The sequence below is a fragment of the Peromyscus californicus genome, unplaced genomic scaffold (assembly GCF_007827085.1).
Source record: "Peromyscus californicus insignis strain IS unplaced genomic scaffold, ASM782708v3 Scaffold_3__1_contigs__length_106647218, whole genome shotgun sequence".
Lineage (NCBI taxonomy): Eukaryota > Metazoa > Chordata > Mammalia > Rodentia > Cricetidae > Peromyscus > Peromyscus californicus.
In genome coordinates, this window is record NW_026294551.1 from 68,578,227 (window position 1) to 68,595,361 (window position 17,135).

The 17,135-nt window shown below is 44.9% G+C and overlaps 1 protein-coding gene across 14 annotated transcripts in view; it reads right to left on the reverse strand.

Moving 5' to 3' along the window:
* Window positions 1–10,537: 10,537 nt before the first annotated feature.
* The window catches only part of Rapgef6 (Rap guanine nucleotide exchange factor 6), a 186,915-nt gene continuing 180,317 nt past the window's right edge, over window positions 10,538–17,135 (reverse strand). For 11 of the 14 annotated variants that reach the window (XM_052757739.1, XM_052757743.1, XM_052757741.1 and 8 more), the window contains 2 exons: window positions 15,096–15,410; window positions 10,538–13,728 (listed from right to left, as the gene is read on the reverse strand). In XM_052757739.1, the coding sequence (XP_052613699.1) occupies window positions 13,703–13,728; window positions 15,096–15,410 (341 nt within the window). In that variant the 3' untranslated portion in view covers window positions 10,538–13,702. The remainder of the gene's footprint in view (window positions 13,729–15,095; window positions 15,411–17,135) is intronic. The other 3 variants (XM_052757753.1, XM_052757750.1, XM_052757749.1) reach the window with 1 other exon arrangement.

Genomic DNA, 17,135 nt, shown 5'->3' on the forward strand with positions numbered 1-17,135 from the left:
ACAGTTTATGTGGCCCACATATGCTGTCATCTTTCAAGCTCTTTCAGGTCTCAGCCCCGGGTTGCACTTTGAACAATTTAAACAGAGTCAGGAAACTGCAAGTTGGCTACTTGGATAGATTGGAGATTTACACAGCAAAGATATTGCCAGAACTATTTTAAGTACACCAGTGTTGCTCTTGTTACCCAGGTTCATCTTGCCCACCTGGCAGATTTATGCTTTTCCTGCACAGGGGACAAAATGGCAGGACAGTATTTGATGACTGTTGTGACCATGCACTGTCCCCATGAGTTGCCCTTAGATCTGTGTTCTTTGCTATGGGGATGGGCCTGATGGTTGGTTATGAGTCAGGGCTGCCCCTTGTTATGGGAGTGAAGCTTAACTGGGAGTCAATTTTGGTGAACAAACATTAGCAGAAACTTCCTCAACAACCTTAAACTTCAGTTGTGGTACAAAATTTTCTACAGTTTCTAAGAAGCGTGGTTAGCGCACTCCATATCTTCCAGCCATATGGGAAGCAGAGTTCTTTTAGTTGAGTTCTACTTTGTGCAACTTACTATTTCCTTAGCAAGTTTCTTTTTAAAGTAAACCCTTTAGTGAATCAACTTTATTTCAAGTTTCTCCTGCATCATTCCCACTTCCTGATGGTGGGATGCACAACCAGCAGCCACCTACCATGTGGAGCCATGGAAATGCTTCCTGTCAGTCTCTGGCAGAAGCCTGCCACCCCAGCTACAGCCAATCTGCCCACCTCCGTGTGGCTTCTGTGGCTTGTCTATGACCATACAGCTTGCCTGGCTCACGTTCAGGTTTCTGTCCCTAAAACATGACATAGGCAGGCACAGCAGCCCAGCGAGAGAGGGGTGAGGCCTGTGTCCAGGAACAGCAAGAGAGTCACCGACTCACAGTTGTGACCCTTGGGATGTTTGCCGTCCTCAGCTTTACGGTCTTCAGGTAAGGCCTCAGGTCTTCAGGTAAGGCCTCAGCCCCGGAGCAGCAGACACACAGCAGCTCCGGCCTCTGGGGTTTTCTGACCCACAGAGAAGTACAGCAGTTTGTCTTATGCCACCAAGCTTTGTTTTTGTTACAGAGTGACACTAACTAGGATGTCACAACAGAGCACAGGAGAAAACCCAGTTAGCTCAGTAGCAAAGGAAAAGCATTGACGGAGCTCAGCAATTAGAAAAGAAATCCAAATGTAGAAAGCTGGAAACAGGATTTTCTTCTTGGGGTGTGGTGGTTAAGACAGGGTTTCTCACCGGGCGGTGGTGGTGCACGCCTTTAATCCCAGCACTCAGGAGGCAGAGCCAGGTGGATCTCTGAGTTCAAGGCCAGCCAGAGCTACACAGAGAAACCTTGTCTCGAAAAACCAAACCAAACCAAACCAAAACAAGACAGGGTTTCTCTGTGTAGCTGTGGCTGTCCTGGATCTCACTCTGTAGTCCAGGCTGGCCTCGAACTCACAGAGATCTGCCTGGCTCTGCCTCCCAAGTGCTGGGATTAAAGGCATGTGACACCACTGCCTGGCAGAAGGGACTTTCTGAGAGAGATATAAAACCTTTAGCAAATAGAAGTTTTTGTGTTTCTTGTCCACTGCTCCCCACCCTCCGCCCGCTTCTTTCTTTTTTGCCTGGCTGGCCTAGAATTCAGGGAGCTTCAGATCTGGAGTTCTGGGATTAAAGGCATACACCACCATGCCTAGTCCAATTTATATTGAAAGTTCTGAATCATGGAAAAAAAAGACATATACAGCAAGAAATGGACTTAGTTGCACATGGGCAGACAAAGGTCTAAATGAGTATTGTTAGAAGTAAGGCTGCCAGATGCTACATCAACATTAAAGAACCATTTTGCAGCTGGGCAGTGGTGGTGCACGCCTTTAATCCCAGCACTCGGGAGGCAGAGCCAGGCAGATCTCTGTGAGTTCGAGGCCAGCCTGGTCTACAGAGCGAGATCTAGGACAGGCTCCAAAACTACATAGAGAACCCCTGTCTCAGAAAACCAAAAAAAAAAAAAAAAAAAAAAAAAAAAAAGAACCATGTTGTTTTCTACTGGTCAAGACTAAGTAATTAAACACTGAAAGTGTGAAAGCTACTCTTTTTTTTTAAAGATTTATTTGTTTATTATTATTATTATTATTATTTTTTTTTGGTTTTTCGAGACAGGGTTTCTCTGTGTAGCTTTGCGCCTTTCCTGGAACTCGCTTTGGAGACCAGGCTGGCCTCGAACTCACAGAGATCCGCCTGCCTCTGCCTCCCGAGTGCTGGGATTAAAGGCGTGTGCCATCACCGCCCGGCTATTTGTTTATTATATATACAGTATTCTGCCTGCATGTATACCTGCAGGCCAGAAGAGGGCACCAGATCCCATTACAGATGGTTGTGAGCCACCATGTGGTTGCTGGGAATTGAACTCGGGACCTCTGGAAGAGCAGTCGGTGCTCTTAACCACTGAGCCATCTCGCCAGCCCGAAAGCTACTTCTTAAACTAGCTTTGCACGAGGGCTGGCGAGATGGCTCAGAAGAATACTTGTTACTCTTGCGAGGACGTGGGTTCAATTCCAGCACCCACATGGTGGCTCACGACTGTCTGTTACTTCAAATCCAGGGGATCCAGCACCCTCTTCTGACATCTGCAGGCATCAGACATGCACATGTGATACACAGACATCCTATAGGCAAAACATCCACACGCTTAAAATAAACCCGCATGAAGAGTGAGGCCATGAGCCAGACATGGAAAACAGAGAGTGTCTCCCATTCAGAGGGGGCTGGTGCACAGGGCTGCTGAGTCCAAGCCTGGCCTATTTGGGAAAAAAAAAAGAAAAAGAAAAAGAAAATGAACTAGATAATAAACAGAGAATTAAACCCAGCCAGGGTCACAGATGGGGGAAGACCGCCCCTCGTGCTGATGGAGTCCAGCATGGCCCAGAACAAACCAGTACAGCATGAGCGGGTTCCGGGCAGACTTGCTCTAGTCACACAGGGACAGCCCAAAAGAGAATGAATGGCTTAGAGTCCTGTCTACCCCGCACCACACTGGAGTATCAAGACAGTGGTTCCGGGAGAGGCAGTCACAGCCAACTCCAGACCCAGGAAGAAACCCAGCCATATTGATGGTTGATTTATAGCAAAGATGGCTGAAGTGTGGCTAAGCCAGCCATACCCCCATCCTTCCCCCCACAGTGTCTTCTTCTGTTTGGCTCTTGCTCCTCCTGTAAGCTCCCTGCCCTTACCTCCTGACTCACAAATGTACTCCATTCTTGACAGCATACCGAAGACTTGAAGCCATGTGCCTTTTGTCTTTTTGGGGCCTGTGTTACTTCACTTTGATTTTTGGTGGTACTGGGGACAGAATCCAGGAATCCAGTCATGCTAGGCAAAGCTCTCTATCACTGGGCTATACCCCTACTTCATTTGGAATAATTTTTCCATTTTTATCCATTTCCTTGCAAATTTCCTGTTCTTTCCAGCTAAGTACACAGTGTACATGTACCACATCTATGTTGTCCACTCGTCAGTTGTTGGGCTGTCTTCATTTACCAGCTACTCAAACCTCTGAATGGATTCAAGACCCACTCATCAGGGGACAAGGGGACCAATGCCTGGTACTGTTAGCTTGTCTGAAAATCTCGATCTGGGGGGGTAGTAGGCCCAGACAGGTACCATATTTCTGATGGTTAACTGAATGGACCCAGCAGTATGCTGCCTTCTAAACACTCATGCTCATATCTGTGGGCAGAAGCGGCCTCCATTCTTCATCAAAGTAGCCTCCCCAACAATGAACAGTGCTGACTGCAGAGACTCACAGCTGCCCAGGATGCAGAGAATGAGGGACAGTCGTGGGCTCAGCCTTGAACAAGTCACTCACACCACACCCTCTAAGGCTCAGAGCACTCTTTGGAAGACAGGTGAAGGCAGGCCTGTGAAGTGCCGTTCCCTAGACTCGGCATGGCAATTAATATCACAGCTCAGAGAAACTGTAGTTGTCTGCACTGGCCACAGGAGACCAGCTTGTCAACCAACAGCCAAGAAGGTGGGTGGGACTCACAGGGCCTTCTGTTCACATCAGAACTATTGCCTACAAATAGATTCTAGGAGCAAGAATCACGGGTTTGTTCCGTCTGCTGAGCCCACTCCAAAGGGTAGCCCTACACTCACGGGGATATGAATGGCCTTGGTGGGTCTCAAAATAAATGAATTAGATGTGTGGGGAGAGTGGAGAGGGGTGGTAGGAAGGTGAGAGTCACTATGCCGGGCTATGTGTATGAAACTTTAAAAAAAGATAACAAAATCAAAACAAAAAAAACCCCAAGACGTCACATTGTAGCATGGCGCCACCTGGTGTCTTTGTACAACATTTTTTTACAGCCTACTCTTTGCTTTCATTTAATTATTGGGGTTAGGGAAGTGTGCCACATGTAGAGGAGGCCAGAGGAAAAGTCTGCGAAGCTGGGTCTCTCCTTCCATCTTTATACAGGTTCTGTGGACTAAATTCCAATGGTTAGGCATCACCTTACTGTCCTTCCCACACTTGGTTCTGTTAAAGGCGAGTTGCCTTTCTGGGACCACCTGCCAGGCATCATGGCAATGCTGCCCATCACCAACTGTCTGATGAGCAGTCTTGGCCATCAACTTGACTACATCTGGAGTCAACTAAAACCTAAGCAGCTGGGCATGCCTGTAAACTGTTGTTTCTTTCTTCTTCCTGCCCCGATACCCCCACCCCAAGACAAGGTTTCTCTGTGTAGCCTTGGCTGTTCTGGAATTCACTCTGCAGGCCAGGCTGGCCTTGAACTCAGAGATCTGCTTGCCTCTGATGCTGGGATTAAATGCGTGTGCCACCACCACTGGCTGTGGACTGTTTTCTTGCATTATTTGAGGTGGGAAGACCACCCTAAATCCGGGCCACACTTTCTGGTGGCAGCCCATATAAAAGGACATCGAAGGAAGCTTTTGCTTTTTGCCTGCCTCCCTTCACTGTCCTTGGCAAGTTCATCTATATTGTTGCTGCTGAAGCCTTCCTTTGCTGGTGTTAGAACCCCTTCTTCAGGATTCCAACTAGACTGAAGACAATTGGAGACATCTGGCCTCTTGGACTGAATAACTACTGGTTTGTGACCCTTCCATTGGGAGGCATCTAATATTGGGCTAGCTGGACTACAGCCTGTAAGCCACTTTAATAAATCCCTATATACATACATGTATATATACATGTACACACACATACATGTATTTCATTCTATTAGTTCTATTCCTCTAGAGCAGTGGTTCTTAACTTGTGGGTCAAGACCCCTTGGGGGAGGTTGAACAACCCTTTCACAGAGGTCACCAAAGACCATCTGAAAACAGAGATAGTTACATTAGATTCATAACAGTAGCAAAGTTACAGTTGCAAAGTAGCAATTAAAATAATCTTATGGTTGGGGGTCACCACAACCGGAGGAACCAACTGTATTAAAGGGTGGCAGCATTAGGAAGGCCGAGAATCACCACTCTGGAGGATCTCAATTAGTAGATTGTGGTATCAGGAGAGATTCTAGAGCAGCAGACAGGTAAGGATGGATGTTTTAAAGTATCTGGAACAGGCTTTCCAATTTGCCCATACCTGGTTACTGAAGTCTCTCCTAGAAGCATGGAGAGCAGCGAAAATCCATGGTGTGAACTATTTAATGAATTTACTGAAATAAATGCATTCTATTGAGAGCTGCTGGTAGCAAAAGGCCATGGGAGAATACAGTAGGGGACAACTAATGTTCAGAAGGTCAACCTATCAGAACCAATGGCTTTGTTGGAGGAAACCATCGTGCAAGGCATTTGTGAATTACTGCCTTCTGAATGAACTGGCTCTTTCTTGTAAACTTCCTGTGCAATAACAGCCATGATATCTTCCCATTACCATGCATTTTCATAAATTGTATATAGGTAATCTCATGATTACATCTCAATCTTATAGGCATATGCATCTGTGGGTGGTCAGGAAGATGATTTTTCATTTAGCTGTAAAATTTTGATATATAGAAATACACTAGGATATGCTTCATAGCGAGATCCATTGTCCCTTGAGACTAGACATTTAAAGTCTGCTTTGTGCCTTTTGCTCAGACTACCACAGAAAATAATAATCTCTCCTCAGCCTAACACAAACTGCACACATTTAGCTCATTTTTACCTCAGAGCAAGTTCAAACTAGACTAAAGGCCTTTGTAAATAGATCATGAGTTTAAAACTTTACAGTTATGCACAAGGTCAGAGTTGCAGGTGTCTCACCAAGGATATACCAACACAAAACGCCTTAAGAAATGCCTGCCAATTCTTTGCTTGCCAAGTCTGCTGATAAAAAGCTATGTCTCAGAGTTTGTGGCACTGGGCACTGCACCTCCTCTTCTGGTCCTGAGACCTTGGAACTTTGCGTTACTATGGTAACAGTTCTGCTCCTTATCATCTGTTCTAGGAATGTGCTATGACCTTGAGGGTTTTGAGACGTTTCTCAGGATTGCAAGGGGTCTCCTGTTAGAGAAATATGGGAAGTCAGGCAAGAGAGAAGGATGAGATTAAAAAAAGAAACTTTAAAGAGAACTAAGAAGAGAGAACAGCAGATGGCAGAGAGTCAGGCAAGAGAGGAACGAAAAAGGAGAGCTGAAACAAACCACAGATTTAGAACTTAGAATAAAATGAATGGTCTGAAAGAGCACGATGTGCATAGATTTGAGATCCCTCAGATTAGAATCCCGATGCTTGTAAGCGTCTTCCCCCAGACTCTAGGAGAGATCTCAGGACAGATACAGGGGGAGGGGAGGGCTTTTGATAGCATCCTGACTTACCTCTCTGAGGAGCAAGGAATTTAGTGACTTTATATATAAAACTTCTGCATTTGTGCAAAAATAAGAGAATGAACTCAGTGATATAACTGACCCTGATGTACATCAACAGCCTGGAGTGTTCTAATCATGCCCTGGGGGAGACTCTTCCTCTAGCTGCCACAGAGCTCAAGTTGCAAAAACTCAAAGAAGTCCCTATTATAAGATTGGCTGAATAACAAGAAGACTGTAAGTCCCAGCCCGAGAAACCTAGTACAAACTACAAAGAGTGAGCTTGACCTCAGACATACCCTGCACTTTCTTCTGAGTACTTAAATCAAAAATTACTATTAATGTGTGTGCATGATTCCTGTGTGGGTTATGCATGGAGGTGCAGGACAACTTTTCAGAGTTGGGTCTCTGCTCCCGTCTTCATGTGGATGCAGGTCAAGTTCATTCTTTTGGTATACTCAATCACTTGACATAGCCTCCCGTAGAGGTTGTGAACTAACAGTCCCTAACTTCCCAGCCTTTCCAGTTTTCTTTTCTTTTTAGCTCTGGCTGTCCTGGAACTCTCCTATGTAGACCAGATGGCCTCAAATTCAGAGATCCACCTGCTTCTGCCTCCTGACTGGTGGAATTAAATGTCTACACCAGTATGCCTTGCTCAAACATTCTTTTAAGAATCCCCTGAGATTGATAGGTAGGTTCCATGTGAGCATGACTGACGAGAGCAGTAGTACGATATTTACAGCTTTTAATGACAGGTTCACCTCCTCCCCACTCCCCCAAAAGCCAGAGTCTTCTGTCATTTAGGCTAGCCTCAAACTCATGAGGCAGTGGACGATTTTGAACATCTGATTTCCCGCCTCTACCTAGTCTGGAATGGTGCTGGGCAAGTACTCTCCCAACAGGTCCACTATACTCTCAGCTTCAACTAGGGCACCTTGGTTTTCCTTATCATGGTTTTGAGGAGTTGTTTTTAGTACCATCTCAGAGGCATGCTACTGTGAAAACTTCTCATTATTGACTTGGCTTAGTCCTCTCCTTACATTCTAACCACGTATTTTCAAAGAGCCGACCTGTAGTTGTTCGGGGTATATTTACCTAATTAGTTTATGCTGGTATCTTTCCATTAATTTTGGTTTCATCTACTATTCTGGTTTCTTGAGAATACTTGATCTTTAGCATTTCTTGTCTAATATATGCATCTAAAAGCTATCAGTGTCCCTTTAAGTGTGGTGTTAAACTGATAGGTTTTGAGTGTGGTGGCACGCACCTTTAATCTCAGCACTTGGGAGGCAGAGGCAGGTAGATCTCTGCGAGCCTGAGGCCAGACTGGCCTACATAGGAGAGTTCCAGGACAGTCAGGATCATGGAGTTGAGACCATTCATATATATTTTGAGACAAGGTTTCTCTATGTAACAGTCCTGGGTTGTCCTGGAAATCACTTTGTTGACCAGGTTGGGCTTGAACTCAGCGAGATCCACCTGCCTCTGCCTCCTAAGTGCTGGGATTAAAGGCATGCACTACCACTGCCCAGCTTCAAAATAAATCTTCAAAATTAATTTGTGTGTGCATGCATGCACCATAGTACGTGGATACTAGAGGGTAGCTTGCAGGACTCAGTTCCCCTTCCAACATGTAGGTTCAAAGATTGAACTCAGATCATCAGGATTGATGGTTAATGTCCTTGCTCCCAAGCCCTGAAATTTAAAGATAAAAAAACAAAACAAAAAAGGATCCCGTTTTGTTATACGGGCTTACACTCCTGCTTCATCTCCCAGTGGCTGTGACTACAGGCGTGTGGCCACTGTGCCCAGCTGTGTTGGTAGCTTTTCAGTGGTCAAGCATTCCATTCTGATGTGTGGTCCAGAGGTGTTTCTACAGATCTGTTGGATGGATGGTGCTGTTTCCATTCCTACATCTTCACGGATCTGGGCAAGGCTCAGCCTCCACTACACGGTGGAGCAGCTGTAGGATATACTATCCTATGTGGTCAAGATGGAGGGCCTGCTAGGTAGGGAGAGATGCCTTCCTCAATCGCGTCATCACTGGTAAGGTGGTTGATGACCCTGTGAACCCTACTGGAAATAAACTAACAGAAAGGGACTCGTTGTGACCACCCCTCAACACTGCATTAGACACACTGGCCAGAGCAGTGAGGCCAGAAGAGGTGGAATGAAACCATGAGGGTGAGATCCTGTGTGCATGCAGCTAGCTCCCCTGGGACCCAAGTTAGAACAAGTCACACACCCAGAAACAGGAGGCCAAGCATTACAAGATCTGGCCAACTGCATCAAATGTACTGCATGCTCACCTGTCTGCTTCCCGTGAGGAGCAGGCTGGCTGGACTGCTCCTGAGGCCACTCTGGGATGGCCAGTTCCTCTCAGCTGTTCTCATCACAGGCTTCTAGGGGTGAAGGTTAGTGGGTTCCCAAAGTATTCTATGGAGCACACCCCTGAGCAGCAGGAACCCAAACATGAATGATGACATTTGCTGGCCAAACTCAAGGTGAAGGCAAGGACTTGTTTCCCAGAGAAAAACCACCTGCAGGGTCCCGGGATTAGGATTGCAAACTGGCCATTCTTCATCCTGATCAAGACTGTGTATTCTAAACAGAGCAATGCACTAGTGAGACCAGGGGAACGGCGAGAGAGGGAAAGGCTGGGAAGCCATGTGCTGGCAGGTGTTAGCTCCCACACAAATCACAGGTCTAAGAGCGGGCAGCATGCCGGGCGGTGGTGGCGCACGCCTTTAATCCCAGCACTCGGGAGGCAGAGTCAGGCGGATCTCTGTAAGTTCGAGGCCAGCCTGGGCTACCAAGTGAGTTCCAGGAGAGGCGCAAAGCTACACAGAGAAACCCTGTCTCGAAAAACCAAAAAAAAAAAAAAAAAAAAAAAAAAAAAAGAGGGGGCAGCAGAATCCCTTCTCTGCCAAGGTCTAGAGGGACCATATTCCAGAAAAGAAATGGCCACCTGAGTACCATCCAAGGCTGGGTGGAGTGCGCAGGCTCACTGGCTGCCAAGGATCCTCAGCTGGATGCCCTTGTTTCCTTTATTCACCGGACTCTGTGGGGTTCTGCCACAGCACACAGGCTTCCTTACAAGCTCATTTCTCAGTGTGGCTCTGATGACCTCGATGTGAGCAGAGCTTCTGGAAAGCTCATCTTCCCATAAAAAGGGACCATGTTTGCTCTTTTCACTGGACATTGTCCTTGAGGTGATGTCCTGGTATAAATGGAAGCTGACGGGTTCTTTAGGAACTAACAGTGACTGCACCAGCCCTGACAGTGGGCCCATGGACATTGCTGTTAGGAAGCAAGCTCAATGGGGTTTAAGTCATTGTTACTTCATTTGCAACCAGAAACATCATGGAGAGGTATATTAGAGCTGTTTTACAGATTACATATGGTCAACAGTAACAGAAGACTCCAATTTCTCTGGTGACGTGGAGGCACCATGGGTCCCAAGTTGGCACTCTTGTTTTTAGTTAGGGTGTCCTAAGCTAGCTTCGAACCCTCCATTTAGTTGAAAGCTGAAATCTTGGTCCTCTTGCCTCCACCTCTGTGTGTTATAATACCCACTTTTATGTGGTTTCAGGAATCGAACCCAGGGCTTTGTGCATGCTAGGGAGGCACAAAGTCTCCCAATGAGCCACATTGCAGTCTGAACACTGCTCCGAAGTGACCTGTTAGCTGTTTCATGGGCTCTGTAGAAACTTGGAATGAAGTGCACACAGTTAATGCAGGTTCTTTATTGGTTCCAATGTGTTAGGAGATGTGGTAATAAATGATACCCTTACATTCTCTTAACCAAAAATATAACAAGTATTTACACTCAGTAAAAATACAAAAGCATACAGAGGCACTGTCTTTCTAAAAGACATAAGTTTAAGAGGCATCAGAAACTAGGAGACAACATTGCTTGTTACAGGATGCCTTACAATCACTGAATTGTGCAGAAACTGTCACTTGATTACATAACTGTGCAATTTTGCTTTTGCTTTTTGATAAACTCACATTTCAATGTTAAAACATCTATCATGTTCAACTGCATTCTGTACATTAAAAATAAAGAGGCCTTTTAAATAGCACAAAAGCTAAAGATGAATTAAGGTTCAAGTTTCAACTTGAAAATGTACCCAACTCGTCTCAAGGCTGATCCCCCCCCTTTTTTGTAGCATGTAATGGAATTCTGAAAGACTACACTCAATGTCTGTGTAGAACCTTCCAAATGATCACTGTTTTAAATTTAAGGAGTCCCTTTTTTTTTTTTTCTTTGTAATTATAAAGAAACTCTTGATAGTTTCTGCTACTCTTCCAGTTTGGTAGAGAACACAGAGGTGATGAACATGTCACCCTCATAAATACTCTCTAAAGGATTTTTCTCCCCGAAGGTCCTGTTGAAAGACACCAGTTAGAGGAAACGAAGTCTGGGGATTGCAAGTGCCCCTGCTTTAAGTAGCACTGGGACTCACTAATCGACTCTTTCACTGTTTGAAAAAGTCTGCACTCAGGGTCTCCTGCTTCGACAGTCTTGGCAGACGCTGGGCACTAGTCTCTTTAGTGATGTTGGACACAGAACAGGGACAAATGGGCAGTTGGAACTGGAGCAAGCATGGGCTTTAAGGCTTCCCTTGCTCTAGTCACATGACAAAGTAAAAAAAGGCAGACATGATTTTTTTCAGGGACTCATATACATCAAACATTTGGTTTTCATTCTGATCAATGTGATCAGTTGGTCTGAACACTCACAGATAAAGCTCGATATAACCAAGGCAGCTACACAGTGCAAGTTCAAAGCCACAGGCCTCAATGCTCTGTGCAAGATATTTATACCATTAAGGACCAAGGCAGGCGAGGCTCCGTCTGAAGACCTGTTGGATGAACAGAGGCTGTGCATACAGCATGTTTTTCTAGAGTCATGGATAGAAAATGGTGACAGTGAGTACCCAAACTTTGATTAAAAAGGTGGATATAGCAAAAATATTTATTTTGTTTTGGACATGAAAACAATATTATGCAAATAGGTGAATAAAAAATTCACAACCAGAGGACAGCACAGTTCATAGGCCAGATGAGTTAAGCATGGCTGTCAAGCTTCAGCTGCTACCCAGGCTGCTTTCAGTTTTAGAGGGCCAGCAAAGCTCTGCCTCAGCGCACTGCAGTGCCCCTCGGCTCATGTCTAAGGCTTTTGGGTTAATGTCTCCCCAGGGGAATTCTTCAGCCACTACTTTTCCTAAAGACACAGGCATTCTGTGGGAGGACACACACTGTTACATTTACAACTGTTCTGATTCTCAAGTGATCGGGCAGGAAACAGGAAGAGAGCAACGGAAAAGCAGAGTCTTGAAAAGGCAGTTGGTCATGTGACTGCTCTGTAGCAATGCTGTCATGGTTAGTGCACTTATAATGGCTTTGGCTTTTTTTTTTTTTTTGGTAATTACAGAAGTTTATGAAATCTTATTTGCCTTTTCATTAAAAAGCAAATGAAAAACTTTAAATGTTATTTAACATTTAAATACATTAACTACAAAGTATTACGTTTAATTTGTAAAAATGTGAAAAGTCCACTTTATTAAGCAGTCACTGGATTTGAATAGAGTGCCATATCCAGGAGGTCCCAAAGGATGTCTTCTCCAGGGCAGAAGTCCCCTCTGTTATCCTAGTACCCCTCTCTTACACAAGTCTATCCCTTGTTGCTGAGCTCTGTGGAGGGTCCGAAGCTCAAGTCCGACCGCACACGTGGTTGTGGAGTGCAAGCCATCGAGTGAGTCAAGGTGACCAGAATTACATCCATGATACTTCAGAAAAATTATTATTACCCATGATTTTGTGTGTAGGGGTGTTCTGCCTGTACGTATGTCTGTGCACCACATACATGCAGTGCTTCTGGAGGCCAGAAGAGGGTGTTGGACCCCTCTCCTGGAGTTACAGGCAGTTGTAAGCCGCCATGTGAGTGCTAGGAAGTAAACCAGGGCCCTCTGCAAGAGTATCTTAACCCGAGCCATCTCTCCAGCTTCTACAATATTTCTTTTAAACTAGGAGTTCTACGCTTGAGTTGTGAAATGTTAGCTTAGGGAGGGTTCCTATAGAAACAAAACTTTCTAGAAGCCATTCCCATTGGATTTATAGGATCCTCACAACTGGATGCAGCATGATGGTCACTTCAGAAACAGACTCAATGTTAACTGTTCCTTCTTTGGAAATTGGGGTTCTCCCTTCCTATTCGATCTCTGCTCTCCTTTTCAAAAGATTGCCAAGACCCCTGTGGCTGATACAGCCCATGCCATGATGAGCAGGCTGCTCACACTTCACCTGTACAGGGGTCTAGTTCCCACCTGAGTGTCTGCTACAATAGTGCCATATCTCTGTACCTGTGTCAGGATTATATCTGCTGCTCAGACCATAGACAGCTTTATAGCCTCAGACAAACAACAGCGAACAAGAGCTCCTGAATACAAACAAACCACAATACTTTAAATAATAAGTTACTTTTCAAATACACAAGACTATCCTTGGTACTGGCAGACATTTTGAATGTGTCCTTTAGCCCAAGCTATGGCTTGGAAATAATAATACCACTATCTTTAAAATGATGTACAAAAAGAGAAACCTATAGTGATATACAGGGGGGCAACTCTGAGCTTGAATATGGTCCCAAGGCAGGAGTGATGTGCAAAGTGTAGGCTGGGATCAGGTGCAACATCCAGTTAGGGAGACTGCACCTGCAGGGACAGAAGAAAAGGAAGCATGACTCAGGAAGAGCTCCTCCTCAGCCCAGCGAGGAAACCTCAGGGTTGGTGGCAGCAGTGAGCTGTTGGCCTTGGCCTGCAGAACCACGAGCTCTTTCTTGTCCATGCTCCTGACTTCCAGGGGTCTCCAACGGGCATCCAAAGGCTAGACTGCAGACACCTGCTCATTTTCTGAAAATAATAAAGATACAATTAGCTGGCACACCTATCTGTTAATGCAGATCAAGCAATAACCAACAGATTATCTGCTACAAAAGAAACTCTCCTCATCTCAACAAATCTTGGCAGATATTCCATTAAGACCCAGACTTCACTGTAACACCATGGTTTCTAACCACACTGAGGGCTGATAGGAAACTAAAATTTCAAAATTAAAATCCTTTTACACTTACTTCTCGTGTGTGTGTGTACAAATGCTACTGTGCATGTGTGAAGGTCAGAGGACAATTTGCAGAACTGCTTCTCTTCTTCCATCATGAGGATTCTGGGGATCAGGTTTGGCAGGAAGTGCAAAGGCACTGCTGAGCCATCTTGCTGGCCCCTGTCGTTTTATTTTCTTTGGTGTGTGTATGTAGAGGGTTACATGTATGTGTGTATGGGTATGTGTGAATGTGTATGGAGGCTAGAGGTTGACATATGATGCTTTACTGGATGGATCACTCTAGTCAGGATCTCTCACTGAACCTAGAGCTTGCTAACCTGACTAGTCCAGGTAGCCAGCTTGCCCTGGGGAACCTGTCTCCAGCTTTTACATAGGTCCTGGGGCCCTGGATTCTGGTCCTCATGCTTCTTCCACTGAGTCACCTCCCCAGACCACAGATGGCTTCAATATATCACTTTATTACTATACTGTTTAGAAGGCTAAAAAATTTATTTCCAATGAAGAAACTACTTTTCAACCTTTGCTACAGTTACAAAGTTCATCAAGAGTTTTGCTTGCCAGGGGAGCTGAGTCCACAGTGTCTTTTATACAACTGCCATTTGTAGCTGTCATATTGTGTAAAACTTTACTCAACAGACATCAAGTACTTTTTCTCAGAATTCTCCTATGGGAGCTGCTGTTTCTTTATCAAAGTTAACAATATTCCATGTGAGCTAGCATCAAAGCAATGGGTTCACAGAGACAATAGCTTGACTGTGTTTACAAAATGCATCATATTTAGTGACTCTTAAATGTTCCTTATAATTAGTGTGTGTGCACTACAGTGTTCGTGGAGGCCAGGGGGTAATTTTTGGGGTGATGACTCTTTCCTTTGTGTGGGTTTAGGGGACAGAACTCAGGCTGCCAGGCTTGCACAAGTGCTCTTGACAGCCCAGAAGAATCATAAATCCTCTTTTATTGTAGTGCTGGAGTTTGAACCCAGGGTCTGTGCATGCTAGTCAAGAGCTCTACCACCAACCTATATGCCCAGATCCTATTTTTTGAAACAAATTTGAAGAGATTTAAAAACATTACAAATTATCACAAATATCAGAGTAAAGACCTTTTTATGCTCCATAACCCACTTAAGAGCCATTGAGACAGTTTGTCAACATACCATCTGCTTCGCTATCTGCATCAGCCACATCTGCTAGTTTGGGATGGGACGGCTGCAAGCTATGCCTGTGAGGCTGGGATCCAGTCTTCGAGGGAACCCAGGCCGAGGTGTGGCTACTGGGAGGAGCTGGCGGCAGTCTAGACAGGCTGTTAAACATCATCTTTGACCTCTGTACTGCCACGCTATAGTCTGGAGGTTTTAGATGAGGGTGGGGTCCTTCCTTTAGGTCCGCTAAAGAAATTCCCAGATATCCTGGAGGAGTGGGAGGTGGCTCCCTATACCTATCACCTTTCTTGGGTGAGGTGACACAGTACACTGGTGTGAAAAAATAAGCAGTGGAAATGTTAATGGAAAAACGTAAGAAACAAAGGAAAAAGAACCCCACACTGAACATTACAATGGCAAAAATATAACTTAAAAACACAAAATGAATACATTTAAATACAATGACAGCAAACTGAAAACGTTCTTACAAACACTAATAGTTAAATCTATTGGCTATTTTAAGAAAACTCATGACACAGCTCAGTCATGCCCTCAAGCTGAAGACTCTCTATCTGAATCACAGCACTGGCACCTGGGTCACAGAGGCCACCTCCTGGCCCTCGGGGCAGACGCATCCTTAGTCCAGGCATGCGAACCAATGAATGTTCCCAGTTGAGATGAACTTATTCCCCGTGGGATCTTATTTCTGTTTTGTGACAGGGTCTCTACATAGCCCTGGCTGGCTGGAACAAACAGAGATTGAGTGACTCTGCTTTCTGGTGTTGGGATTAAAGGTGTGGATCACCATTGCCTGGCTGGAATTTTACTTTTAACACCTGTTTTCTGACTAAGCATAGAAAAAAACCTGAAGTTTAGGAAATGTGACATCATGAATAATTTCTTCCTGCTAAATGTGCAATAATCCCCTGGAACTAGAGTGAAGCTTTACAAAGCATCAGAAAAGGAAAAGAGGAAGCTCCACAACATGTTGATCACACAGAGGACATTGAAGACGACACTCTGTCCACACACAAGCGGAAGGATTTCAGGAGCATTAGACAATGCTCACATCAACAAGAGGCTTGTCCATGTGGAAGTCTACTCTCTACAGTAAAACCCGCATGTCAAGTCAGGGTCGGAGGAGCCTGTTTCCATCTGAGGACAAGCAGGCATAATGGAGCATGGCAGTGGGTAGCTGCCAAAGGAGAGAAAGATGGAGGAGGATATGCCCAAATTCACCAAGAAGTGAAAGATTTAGAAATATTCAGAGGGACACAGACTTGTATATTCCTAGAATCCTGACAAAGTGCCCTAAACAAATCCAAGAAACTGCAAGGCTAGCACATTTCCCTTTCGGTTTTTCCCCTTTTTTTTTTTTTTTTTTTAAATAATTATATCATAAGGACACTGAGTTGGTCATTTCACATAGCAGAGAAGCAGAGATATTATGTGTAAGTATTCATATAATTCAGGGAATAAACAATTTGATGGCTAAATATAGTAAAAGGGCGTACTACACAGCAATCCACAAATCAGCTGCTACCCGGTGATGCCCAGCAGGCTATGCACACTGAAAGGCTGGGGTCTCTCTGTCTCTGCTCTGTGGTGCCCAAGAGTGGATGCGGGGCCTTGCCATGATGATAAGACCTACTTTATCACTGAGCTGGTTCAGGATCTCAGCATGTCTCTCTGCCTAAAGGTAACAGAGGACTTGCTGTTTCCATCATGTATACATAGCACCTGTGGTATCGACAACTTATGAGGTCACCAGAACAATCTTTTCTTCATTACTTCATAGTCTGCAGTGATACCAACCACACTCAATACAACCAGACGGATCTCAACAGTGAACCTAACAAACAGTTCCTAACAACATTCCTCCTTCTGCTAATACTCCTGTTCACTCTGACGGCTTGAGTACCTCCTCAGGAACTTTTGAAAAGGCATCACCATGGCTTTACATGTGCATCTGTGTGTTCCCTATGTATCTGATGGCCATGTGTCTTTTTTTCTGGTAGTCACTCTCATTTCCCTTAGCATTTTATATATAAATAC